Source organism: Ambystoma mexicanum, chromosome 11 (genome assembly GCF_040938575.1).
Source record: "Ambystoma mexicanum isolate Mex_15411 chromosome 11, UKY_AmexF1_1, whole genome shotgun sequence".
Taxonomy (NCBI): Eukaryota; Metazoa; Chordata; class Amphibia; order Caudata; family Ambystomatidae; genus Ambystoma; species Ambystoma mexicanum.
The window spans coordinates 129,557,519-129,571,514 of record NC_090934.1 but is presented as its reverse complement, the minus strand read 5'-3'; the positions used below and the strand labels follow the sequence as shown (position 1 = coordinate 129,571,514).

Sequence of the window (13,996 nt, the reverse complement as noted above, 5' to 3'; positions counted from 1 at the left end):
TGATTAAAAGTGGAATGAGAGCAGTAGTGACAGAGGAAAAACTGAGATGTGGACCGGCCTGATGTTAGGAGACATAGGGCCTCATTACGACTAGTTCGGAATGGGTTTAACGGTGCCGTTAATGGTGCCGGCGCTGTTAAACCCACTCTCCACTATTACGAGGTCTCCTCGCAGGACCCGCTCTGGATGTAATTAACAGGCCCGTTGTTAGCTCCCTCCCCATTCCCATTGAGCCCTATGGGGGCTCGAATGGGAATGGGGAAGGACCGGGTTCCCTGAAGGAGGAAATACCGGGCCCTCCAAAGTCGGAATGGCCCGGTATTTCCCCATTCAGGAAACCCGGACACGATTTTGGAGGCAGCCTAGTCGTAATGATGGCCATAGATTATAGTTGAGTTTGTTTTGTAGGAATGTCAACATCAAACTGAGGGCAATTTCTCCATAACAGAGAAGTGATTGGGGCATTGATAGGCTGAGCAGGGGGTGCATGTTTTCCGACATACCTTGTAAGGGATCAGATGATTTATCTGCAGGGGGTCCCAATGTGTTGGTTAGTTTCTATTTTTTGTTAATTAATCGTGTTTTTGCATACTGTGACAAATGTGTTGGTTCATAGCATTACCCCCGAAACAGTGGGCAACAAGCAACATTGATCACTACCTTGGTGCTCACAGATAAAACAGATCATCATTTTTTGATCTGGTCTAAGCCTTTCATTGAATTAACGGCATATTAAGAGACAACATGGTTTGTATGATCAGAAAAGACAATGGGCCTCACTACAAGTTGGGTGGTGTGGGTTAAATGCACTATTACCGTATACTGCTGCATTACGCACCGCACAACTATAGGTTTGGTGGAAATTTGGAGGCTTTGCTTCCAGCCATGAACGGCAGGTAAATCTAGCGGCTTTCCACCAAATTTCTTTTGCGGAAATACAGCCACTGCAATTCTGGTGAAAAAATGTCCCATTGAGTAAAACATAATAGGACTTTACACCACCACTGTAATCCAACTGTAATCCCGCCAGACCAAGTGCTGGTAACAGTAATACAGTTTGGTGGTATCCAGGCAGATTTACCACCCAGATACCACCAAACTCGTAATGGTGCCCAATATATTTAAGTACTATAAATAACACTGTAAACGTGATTCTTTTAAACATTTTCAATGTCAATTTCTAATGGCCACTTACCATATGTTTGTCCTAGTAAGAATGTTATCATTTTCTTAGTAATAAAAAACATTATTAAAAGTATTATCTGATAGAAGGTACCTACATTAACTTAATTTGGACTAATCCATGCAGCACACAGTTGATTTTAACCTCTCTGGATTCTAAGACAAGACAAAGAGTAACAAAGCACTTATCTATCCACCAAGGACTGTAGCAAGAGCATTTGTTGTACATGCGTAGAAAGTATTAATGCATGTGGGATTTAAGCGAACTCTGTGAATTTCAAGGAATACCAGCTTAAGTCAAATTCTAACATGCCACTTTTTTTTGTAGTGGTGCTACTGGATTCAAAAGAGTCGCAGGCTGAGCTGGGGTGGACGTCCCATCCATCGAATGGAGTGAGTATCCATCATGAGTGTGTGTGTAAAGTCTGCGTGTACTGTAGTTCATGTACTTGATGTGGAGTAAGTTGCTTAGCATCGCCTGTTGCAGGCATGTTATCTGATAGGGAAAAGTGAATGTCCACCTTGCTCTCACTGAGTCTCCCTGTCACCTCACAAAGGGGGAGTTCTGGATGGTTTAAATGTTTCTTACATCGGCCAGCAGAATGTGCTGTAGAAGGCATCTCTAGACCGTATTCCCACACCACCTCCGTCGGAGCTCCCAGGGCTTGGATAGTGTGTTCATGTACCAACTGTAAGATGTTCATTCATCGCCTGTTTTTTGTGCGCCAAGATTTTTGCAGAAAAACTGCGGCTGAAAAAAGCGAATTGAAAAGTATGGCGGCTGGGTAAGGGCATGTAAGGGGTACAGGGGTTGGAGGATAGTGGCTACATTAAAGTGGAGAGGGTTTGGGAGTAACCCCAAGTAAAATAGTAAAAAAAAAAAAAAACATGTGATGAGGTTTTTTCTTAATAATGTCATAAAACAAATCAATGGGGATGCATGAATGTAGAACCGTAGCAACTGGTGGATTACCTGGACAGGTAGACATCATTGAGAACCAATATGCTAATGAGATCTGGGTCCAGATTATTTGGGATCTTGAACATTGAAATCTTGTCCTTGTTAAAATCCAAGAATGGGTGAACAGCTTAATATTACATCGAGAGAAAATGAAACATTCTCTAATTAACAATAAGAGCACCATTAGAAGGCTAATGATAGTGGTAAAGTAGGCGGTATTTCTAAATAAACCTTTTTTTGCCATTTTGCCAGAATAGGAGCTTGTTTCCAGAACTCTTCGTTATTGCAAGAGGTATTACCCAAGTGATATTACGGCACGTGCTATTCATGCATGTGTCAAAGGACCCCATGGGAATCTAATATGGGGACTAAAAGAAGGGGCTGCCTTACTTTAAATAACACAGCTCCTTCACATTACCCCTTTGTTACTGCAAGCGGTAACAATGTTTAAGAATGGCAGTATTTACAGAGGAAATACCACCAAACTTGTCATGAGTTTTAAGAATGAGAACCTTGGTGTAAATAGGTGGTGTAAGGATCTGACTGACATGTTTAGATCTTTCGTTTTGGCCTCCCAGGTTAAATCATACTGGATCAACCTGAATCCAGCCATTAAACTGACCATCAGTTTAATAACTTGGCAAAATCAGCACTAATCACATTTTTATCCTATGCAAAGACGTGAGTGTTATACTACTCCTTCCAAAGATGGTATTTTGATGCTTCTGCTGCTGGTGCTGTCCAAAGTGGTTTATATAAATGCAGGAATAGCTTGTCTCAGGAAAACCAGTCTAGGAAAACTCCTCCCTTTTCTGCAGATAGATAGGTCCCTGTAATCTGAGGTCCTCAACTACAGTGTATGTCCCTATCCTCCCCCCACAGCAGGACATGCCTTTGACTGGATGTTTAGCACTAGAGACAAAACATAACATCTGGAAATCACATTCTACAGCTCCTACTACCCCTTCAAATATCCATCTTCCAACATCAGGAGCAAATATAACCATTACAAGACATCTACCCAGAAGACTGAGTTACACACCTTAGACAGATTTATGAGAGATTTGCCATCAGTGCATCACACGTCTCTGTTCACAAACGTGCTCTTAACACATGCATCTCTCCCAGTGCAACATCGCTGTGATGTCAGATACATATAATTAAGCATAACAGCACAAAACACCATGGCCAGTGTGACAATTTACAATGTGGTCTTTGTTCACCTTTTCTTGTAAAACTTGGATTGTTTTCAACAAAAAACGCAATGCAATGCTTCGCACCACAATGGGCACATGGGAACCTTTTATGTGGATACTTCAGATCTGCAAGTAGACTATGGAAACTAAGTAAAACCTTATAGACATGTAGGAGGAATTGTCATCTGGCATGGTTGCAAAGCTCTGGCGTGTTTTGATTTCAAGTACCTAAAATTATGCGGGCGATTCCTTCTCCAAAGGGATAATCTGCTAACCAGATCTCCCTTTGCCACAACTTCATGCCAAAAGCATAGTCCCCTTGTGCGCTGCTGCGTCAGTACCCTGATCTACAGTACCTGTTCTGCTCATGGCACAGAGCAGGTTCAATGGTCATAAGATGCTAACTCAACCGCTGCAGCAACAGCAAAGTCAATGCAGCACAGGGGCGACATTTAAGATATGTCCCTTGAACCCAAACTAGGATGATCCTGAGTACGCCATGCTTGTATCAGGGTCATCTCTAAGAAATAGCTATGCCTGAGTTTAGGCCTAATGGATGGTGATATTTATGATCATGGTCGCTACATCTCAATTGATACTGCACGTGTCAGCTCCTGTGAGTCAGCCCTACTGTGGAAGGGAATGCATATTCGGGTCAGACAGGCCAATATTGCCACATGGCAGGAAAGATACCCAGGGGACCCAGCCTCTCTTTTTTTCTCTTTGGGAGGGCCAGTTACATCATCCCCATAGGCAACTACAACACAAACAGCTGACGTGTGCACAGGTATCAAAGGAGTACACCCCTTCAGGAGGAGAAGCCTCACATCAGGGTGCTGCACATCCAAAGATCTATGTTGTCAGTAGGATGGAAGGGGCAGGAGTAGGATAGGGAGGAGTGCTCTGGACAGTGGAAGACGTCTTCCACCATCTTGTTTCTCACTGTCTCTCTTTCCCTTTCCTGTCTCTGCCACTTCCTCTGGAGCAAAGCACTTTGGGTACAATATCAGTAGGGCAAAGTCCACTCCAGCCAGGAGCAGGGATTGGTCCCCTAAAGCAGGCTAGCTTTAGACCAATCAGCTGAGGACTTGTGACTTTAAAAGAAGGAGCCTTACACACCTTCGGCAGAATTTGTTCAATTCCTCAAGGATCCTTTAAGGCCATGAGACGTTCCAAACATTCGCACCTGGACTTCCTTTGGGACAGTTGTACTATCCAAAGTCCTCAGACGGATTTGAAGAAGGAGCCGTCCAAGACAGAAGGAAGATCTGCCCCCTAGCCACTCCCAGGGAACATCAGAAGTTACCAATGCTGTGGAACAGGAACCAACATTTTGAAACAGATCTTCTTTGCCAGAAAAGTAGACAATGAACTGGAGCATTGTGTCCTCAAGTCCTTTGTGAATGCCTCACTGCAACCGGAGGGCCGACCAGCAGAAGCTCCCTGTTCTAGCGCACTGAACCGTCACTCTGCATCCTGAACAACAGGGAAGGTGTTGGTCTCTGCATTCCTCCAACCAGCTGAACCTTTGCACTGCATCTCAACCAGCTCGACACTGCATCATGTCCTAGTGAAGCACGTCACCTCCTAGGCCCGAAGCATCTGCTCAATGCCAGAACCCGAACTGAATCTCTGAAGGGTCACTCGCTGACTATAAATGGGAGCAACAACCACGGCTCGACTCTGCTGGCCCAAGATACACTGCCTCATTGACTGCACATTGATGCACCCTCGAGCACCACTTCAATGACCTTCACCCGCTGACTCGAACCGCTGGAGCATCACTCGCCGACCTCTCACAGTGCCCAAAGCCTGACTCAGCACATCCAACTGTGAAGCATTCTTTCAACTGCCCCGAACTGCATTATTGAACCACCACCGTTCGACCACAAGCACTTACATTCGACCGTACTCAACACCCACTTGCTGCTAGGGCCTCCACAATCATACATGCCAAACGGCGCTTGATCTACTCGCATCAATGTTCGCACCCAAGTCTGATGCACCAGCCCACCAAGAACTGTCCCAAAGGTCCACTTTTGTGCTAGAGACTGGTTAAGTCATGATCGCTCCTGTGTTGAGTCCAATATCCTTTTTGTGCCAGTACATTACCTGCCACCCAAGGAACTACACTGCTACTTTCTCCAGTCGGCTGCATCTTCTCTTTTCTTTCATTTGGGTCTGATTTTTGTATAGTAATCCATTTCATTCTACATGCAGATGGTGTGTTTATATTTTTATAGAAGCTTGATTGGACATTCCCTTTATTTTGTACTGTGATACTGTGTTGTTTGGGTCACTGCAGGTTCACCTGCACACCCCTCTTAAGAGCATAGCCTTTCCTTGGCCTGCGTTACCACAAAAGGCAATGGAGGTATATCTCATGATTGTCCCTGTTTTACCTTTATGATTGCATTGTGTTTTGGTTTTGTACAAGGGTGAGGGCTGAGTGCGCCATTTTTCCCCTTCTCATCCTTATACTCCTTGCGAGGCAGAATCCAGTTCATCATAATATACCTATCAGACAAGCAAACCTGGACTACTCCACATAATGGGTACTGCAACCCACATAACCCCAGAAAGCTCACCTTCAAGTACTTAATACCTACAGACACCCAATAATCCTAAGAACAGCAGATGTCCAACCAATTCTCTGTAATGAAATGTCCACCTAATTTGGTCACATAATCAACATTATGAACGTAGAATTTCCTCAACATTGCCTAATATAAATCTTGCCCAGACTCCCTCACCAGACACCAACAGGAAAAGCATTTCAGGATTTACAGCAGTCACACAAAATCATTTTGAGGAATTGGTCATCTAAAGCAAATGATCAGGCTCCCAGCTTGAGCTGTTCCCACTAATGCCCTTGAGAGCCTTAGCAAACATCGAGCCACTTCATTGCTTTGTTCTTTCAACTCTCAATCTTCAGTAACCCCTGACTGCTCCAACATAACCACCATCACACCATCATTAAAAAACCTCATTTGATCCAATTAAGCTGGGGAGCTCCAAATCTTCAGTGAAATAAGTATATGGACGATTCATTATTGGGAATCATTTTGAAACTCTTTATATCTATGTGCCGCAAACATTGATTTGCACATTAACATTCCCTCATGGCCTCTATAATTGAGCTTAGAAATAAATCTAAGGGTCATTTGTAATATAGTTTAGTAGTCCCATTTAAACCCTCAAAGAAAGCCCATTCCAAATCTCACCCCACATGCCCTCTTGCAAAAAGCTTGTCCTCCACTAGGAATCACCACTTACAATGTGAAGTATCTGCAGCTCTCCACCAGCAATCCCACATGAATAATTTCTTTATCAAACCTGCTGATAACAGGGATCCCTCTCTGTTCACTGTTGACCTCCATGCAAGGATAATAAAATGTATAGCTTTTGAAAGATGTTGACTGGAGTCGAAATTACGCGCAGTTTATTTACAAATTCCTGATGCACAACCTGTGCTTTAATCGTGCCTGAACCAGATGCAAACAGATGTGGCAAAGCCAGTGAAAGAATATTTGAACTTACAAGGAACTAAGCCAAGGGTTATCCACTCAAATTTCTTCTTTGACCTATGTAGGAATGTTTCCCCTCTTTCTACAGCAACATTGGCAATATCAGAGTGAGCACTGGATCAGTTGCCACATATCAGATGCTTCCTTCAAACCACCACCTTGAGGCTCGTCTACGAAGGTCCCACAACAAAGAAGTAGATAAACGTCATTCAGATACAAAATCCCTTAAAACACACAAAACAATAACAACTTTTAAAAACAGTCATAACCTACTAGAAAGATATTATTAAAAGATCATAATCTATGGCTTGTATCTATTAACCACTTCCAAGAACGCTTTGATATAATGGGCTAGATCGTACAAAACTCCACGTCATCACTACACATGACGTAAGTCAAACTATCCATGTGTGTTCCTATACAATTCGCAATTAGATATGGTTTGATCCGTTGCCTTCTAAGTTGAATTAGACATGTACAATCCAGTAGAAGGTTTGCTACATCCTCACTGCACCCCATGACACAAGGGCAAATCTCATCCAAGCCAAGCCACAGCGTTCTTATCCTCAATGGTAGCACATTTAGCCTGGCACGTAAGACATGAGCTCAGCATTCTGCCGTCTTTATTTTAGTGATTCCTGGCGTACTGCCCATTAGAGTTGGTCGAGGGCTATCACATTTTAGGGAGGATAGTTTAGCACATCTTGCCATGAGGTCCTCTAACTCAAGTTCTACTACGTTATTCTTTAAACGTGTATTACATTGCCTACGCATCAAGTCTCTCAATGCCACAGCTATATTCAACCCCCATCTTTTGAGGAGGTTGAGTTTGTGATTATACCGGAGACTCGAGATTTTCCTACTTATTTTCATAGACTCTTTCACTGCGGTCTCAAAATTTGGGTTCACTGAGACGCCCATTTGATCATCCAAATAGAAGTCAAGAAACCTCTGCTGGACTTTTAGTGCTATACTGACCATCCCCAACTCATGCCTTACAACATCCACTGTGGCTCTATGAGGGAGACCTGTTATCCTTTGCAGCCCAGAGTTCAGCAAAGTGTCTAAGCATCCACGTGGGGCCACACCCCAAATCTCGGCGCTGTAGATGATAGCTGTGTAAATCTATGATCTGAGGACCTGCAGGCACTTTTCCAGGTGTTTACCACTGAATTGATGTAAAAACCTATCAGACCTCTCAGGCCCACTGTTATCTACTTAACTACCATATGTATATGCCTACTCCAGCCTCCCCCTTGTGAGAATAATCGATCCACATACTTATATTCCTCCACCACCTTAGTTTGTTTGATTATCTAAAACCCAGGTGAATTATGATTTTCGATTTAACTTAAGTCCATGCCGAGAAGTATTCTTTTGGGTACTCTAAGCTCTTTTGGAGGCCCCTTTGTTTTAAATCCAAGAGCACTGTGTCATCGGCACATAATAAAGTGCTAAACTGTATATCATTTAAAACTGGAGGAATCAGGCCTTGAGGTTCCTTGTATGGGTGAAAGTCACTAAGAAATAGAGAGAATGATAGTGGGGCCAATGGGCATCCCTGTTTTACCCCTGTATCTATCATAAACGTATCTGTGATTTTCTGCGGACCTCACTCCAGCTGCTGTATTCTTGTAGAGGTGAGTTATTAAATGCAGGAGTATGGAATGGAACCCAATGTTCTTCATTTTTACCGACAGCAGAGTATAGTTTTTCAGAATCGAAAGCCTTCTTAAGATCTAGGATTATCACATAAAGGTTTTTTCCCCCGCTCCTCCTAGTATACTTCTCCACAATCATATTCAATATAAAACGTTGATCGATCGTGGAGAAGTCCCTTCTGAAACCTGCTTCTGTGTCCGGAAGAGGAGAATGTTCTGATATCCATCCCTCCAGATGCTCTGCCAAACATCCTGCAAACATTTCACAAGAAGCGTCTAGGAGCACAATGGGCCAATAGCAATGTGGATTAAGACCAGAACCAAAGAAAAATACACCAGGAGATCATAACATCTGGGGAAAAAATGATTTACCACCTCAAATCTCTGCAGGGCCCAAGTAATCACTAACTTCGCTGGTCAATCACATAACAAAATCCATAAACTCCCCTTCTTACATAGATGATGCCATTGAACACGATATCCCGCCACCCAGAACATCCCTAATGAAGATCTTGACATCCTATTAAATGCCAGTCAATTTACTGACCTCTCTTGCATGACCAAAGTGCTGGAGACAATGGTTACAGTGTTGGTCTTCTTCAGCGTGGAAATCATCAATCTGCTGAGCAACCGCGCGGCCATAGCCACCTTACCAGATCAAAGGAAGTGACAAGTCAGCGTTTAAGACCACACAAGGCTTTCACACTGACCATTCGGCACTGCTGCATTCCATAGATAATGAGGGGTAAATGATCATTCTTTCATTTCTTCTAGGAATTAATAAGTATGGCCTATTGAGGTGCCCCTCCTTCCTAAGAAAATTGTTAAGTTAAATTGGGACAATTCATCTCCTGCACTACCTCCATCAATGCGACCCCTCAGCCCACTCGCCAATCTTGTTCAAAATCCACATGGACGCACTTGCATGCATCAAGAAAGTCTGCACCCTCAGGTATCACCTTTCTGAAGACAAGACTCGACTTTCCCTCTAAAGATGAAGAGTGTTTAGCAGAACATCACCACGTTGCTCCCTGAAACAAAACGACCACTGAATGCAATCCACCTTGTGCCATGTCATAGTGCAAAAAGAGGTCGAACTTCACACCCTACCTCTTAGGAGACCAAACATAACACAGTCTAGACCGGTGTGAGCCCAGAAGATGAGGCACCTGGGAGTACTGTTCAGTAGTGACCTCCCCTTCATTCTCCCTGTTAACGCGTCCACCAGGAACACTTTCACCCACCTATGCAAACGCTAAAGAATAGTTCAATTTTCAGTGTCTTTCTGGCTGGCAGTGATAATGTTCAGACTGCACCACTGCAATGCAGTGAAGACAGGACTTCCTAAAAGAGATCGGAATCCCCAGGCACATCTTATTCTTGATCCAAGATGCCATGATCACATGATATCTGCCATAAAAAGGCTGCACTCTACCCCTCAACCCCATGAAGGGAATGCCGGATGTGTAGACCCTCATAGTAAACTATAAATCACTGGAAAGGTGCCTTCCAGGCAGTGGTAGAAGTGTGCCATAAACAGTAGTGGAACTATGACCCTGGCAGGGGACAGAGTAGGCAGGAAGGGAGAAACATGCAACACATTTTTCAAAGGTTGCAGCCATTCAGGTTGACAGCCAGTTGAGTTGAGACAGATTTCAGTTTAGCTGTAACTGCGATTGGGTGCTAGAGGGGAGAAGTGTGCTTTAACTTCACAAAGAAGAGTTCCGGAATGGTGAAAAAATGGTTGCAAAAAGTAGTGCAACTGTTAAAAGTAAAAAAAAACATAAGTAGTGTAAATCCACTCCTGACCGTTCCCGCTCACTTCAACCACTGATGCCGGGGTACCTGATTCTGGTCTCAGAGCCTCAAGGTGGATTCAGATACACGAGGGTTGCCTCGTGAAATATAGATATAGAGGAGTTGGGAAAAATCTTGCCAAACTGTTGGGCACTTCTCTCCTAATTGCTTTAGCTAAAATGTGCAGGCTTGACAGAGAGTTGCAACGGCCCGATGAACCAGCTTTTCTCTGGGGACTATAGTAAGGAGATCAAACACAGTCATGGTGCTCACAATGTGCTTGGCAATGGTCACAGGTTCTATACCAGAAAGCTGAATTCCGGCACAGTCCTTCACTCGAAATCAAGGCTTTAGCATCTATTCCAGAGTTTGAAGAACATCAGTAGAGTGTTCTCATACTTTACTCATGCACTTGTGTGCTTCCTTTCTGGGACGTGCTTGTCTGCTGTCAGCAGCAGGTACCTCAAAACAAAACAATACAGTTAATAAATAAAAGGTTGCCCTCTTTCAAAGGATACATATCCCAGTACAGTGTTGCAAGATCAGACCTCTTCTCCCCCACTCTTAGAGCCAACACACAGAAAAACCCACTCCCATGCATATAACTCATTATGGCCTCCCTATAAGTTGGGTGGTGTGGTACAAATGTGGTGGTAATAGCATAGCCAATACAATACCGCACTGCCCAAATATGAGTTGGGCAGAAAGTTGGAGGATTCCCCTCCAGCTCTGAGCTGGATGTAACTCTGTAGACTTTCCACCCATTTTTGGCACAACTACCACAGTGCAATTTCCACTGCAGTAATTGCACTGAAAATGTCTCATTGAGTTCTAAGGACTAAAACAAATGATGACTTACACTACCATCGCCACTTGTGATCCAGCGGATCTAGTGGAAGCAACAGTAATTGCATTGGGCGATATTCTGGCAGATCTACTGCCGGAATACCACCCAGCTTGTGATGAGGCTCATGTATACTAATCCTTTTCCCAGAGGTGCCAACCAACCATATATGATAGGTTCCACACTAGGCACATAACTATGGAACCTGCTGCCAAACAAGATATGAACTTTTAGAATCATTTTCTTTTTCCAGAAGGCAGTTATAATCTGACTTTGAGAGCAATAAGGCACATTAGTACCCAGCGATGGACAAAAAGCTTGTAACTCTGGGGCGTTATCCGGCTGACAAAGACTTACCTGATGAGGGAAGTGAACTGTATCCATTGCAGTTCCTTTTCTTTGTCCCGTCAGGCTGCCTTGGAAAGAGAGACGGAAAAACGTGTAGTAGCTTCTCCCTGTTCCATGGCGCCCATTTTGTTTGTTTACTTTTTTTCCATTCATTTTAATGGCCGCCATTGGAAAGGGAGAAGGGACTACTTGGAGTCCCTTCTCCCTGATCCCTGGTGGCCATTTGTTTTTTTTCTTTTTCTCGAGTGAAGAAACGGTTGCAGTGCAGTTTTACAACTCACGAAAAATGGATACTACTAACCTTTGCTCGGGCTTCTAACTATCGCACGGGGACATTAACTTACGGTAATGGCCCCTTCTTTGGGTTCTAGTGCTTAATTAATCATTGCTCCTGTTCCTCCCATCGGTAACGTTTCTTAGCAGCCAAAGTGCATACGCATGACTCACTTTACACTGCAATGTGGTATAACATGACTGTCTGGTCTTTCAATGTATGAAAGGTTTTAGAATGTGAATGGAATACTGTACGTGGAATGTAATGCTTTGAGCAGGGATGTGTCTTCCATATCGATGATTATAAAGGATAATTTTGCTTCTTTTCTCTCAGTGGGAAGAAATCAGTGGAGTGGATGAAAACTATAAGCCTATTCGCACCTACCAGGTGTGCAACGTGATGGAACCGAATCAGAACAACTGGTTGCAAACCGGCTGGATCATGAGGCGGAACGGCCAAAGGATCTTTATCGAATTGAAATTCACCCTCCGGGATTGCAACAGTATTCCTGGAGTCGCGGGGACCTGCAAGGAGACTTTCAATCTTTACTTCATCGAATCCGACTACGACCTGGGCCGAAACATGAAAGAGAGCAAGTACATTAAAATCGACACCATAGCAGCCGATGAGAGTTTCACGCAAGGGGACCTGGGAGAGCGAAAGATGAAACTGAACACGGAAGTGCGGGAAATTGGGCACCTGAACAAGAGAGGATTCCATTTGGGGTTTCAGGACGTGGGGGCCTGCGTCGCCTTGGTGTCGGTGAGGGTCTATTATAAGAAGTGTCTCTCCACCATACAGAATTTGGCCATTTTTCCTGATACGGTGGCCGAGGCAGCATTTGCAACCCTAGTGGAAGTTAGGGGGACCTGCGTTAATAATTCTGAGGTGGACATGGATAATCCCCCCAGGATGCATTGCAGCGCGGAAGGTGAATGGCTGGTGCCCATTGGGAAGTGTACTTGCAGTGCTGGCTTTGAAGAAAAAGATGGGAGCTGTGCAGGTAAAAAAATAAATTAAAAAAAAAAAAAGCTTGCCAACAATGAAAAACGGATTACATTACATTAGACTGCAATGCATCTAATGTTTAGAGCTGTTTTTGTATGTGTTTCTTGTTCAAATGTGAAGTAATTTCAAGAAATTCTGCTTAAGGTTTTATGAAGTTATATGGTTAACAATGTGAATTTAGGCAAGATCTATGCAATCTTCCACTCACGTCCAATTATATTTATCCATATATTGATTATCAGACGTGCCCCAAAGAATGGATCCCACAACAACATTGTATGCGATGAAGTTATTTAAATTTGCATGTGACTGTATTTAGCATCTGGGAGGAAATTGGCAAGCAGTGCTGTATACAGATTACTGAAGGTTGTATGAAATTAGTTGTTACAGAAAGTGGTAGCTCCAACCCTGATGGTGGGAAGGCATAGAATATTCATTACAGATTGACACTGAACTTCACAGTGGATTCTTGACACCAGTGTCCTTTCTGTGATCAAAAGGATGTCATTCACAGTCACAGTAATCAGCAGTAGATCACCACTAAGAATAATCATCCAGTTGGAGGAAGGTGTTTTAGAGGTGGAGGGGGTGAAATACTAAGTTTAACAAGGGGGGTCCTGGGAGACTCTCTGCCAGGCATGAGGCCTGGTTACAAGAGCCTTGCCTAGAGTCTTTAGCTCACTATCTTTCACGGAGGAGAAATATCCCAAACATATCAGTCTTTGTCCTGTCCTGGGGCAGTCCAGCACCGAAATGCTAGGCAATTCTCCTATGAACAAGAGGGGGTGAAATAGTACAAGTAGGGGGGGGTGAAATACTATCCTACTCATGGCAGAATGCGCAGCTAATCTGCCCTCTGATTTCCGCCATTCAAAGGTTTAAGCAAACAGTCCCACTTTTGATTTGAATGGGGCGGTCTGCTCAATCACTGAACCGAGGGACTCACAAGGTGTAGGCATTTTCATCATGCCCTGACTTGCTTAAATGGCCTTCATCCCTGACAAGCAGTCGGACAAAAGGCTTCATCCACTCACCTTATTGGCTGGAAAAGCTCCAGTTCCTTTCCTGGAATGGTGAATTCTTATGTTATTTTCCGGCTCGGTCGGAATGGTGCTTCTCTTATCTAATCCTGAGAAACATGAGAACTAACAAAAGAGGTTATCGCCGGGGTGATGAATGCATGCGACTTGGAATCCTA

The 13,996-nt window shown here is 43.8% G+C and overlaps 1 protein-coding gene across 1 annotated transcript in view; it reads left to right on the top strand.

The window, feature by feature from the left end:
• The window catches only part of EPHA10 (EPH receptor A10), a 1,411,836-nt gene that overhangs the window by 54,660 nt on the left and 1,343,180 nt on the right, over positions 1 to 13,996 (top strand). Inside the window, exons 2-3 of the mRNA XM_069622653.1 lie at positions 1,511 to 1,575; positions 12,124 to 12,793. Coding sequence (XP_069478754.1) covers positions 1,511 to 1,575; positions 12,124 to 12,793 — 735 coding nt within the window. The remainder of the gene's footprint in view (positions 1 to 1,510; positions 1,576 to 12,123; positions 12,794 to 13,996) is intronic.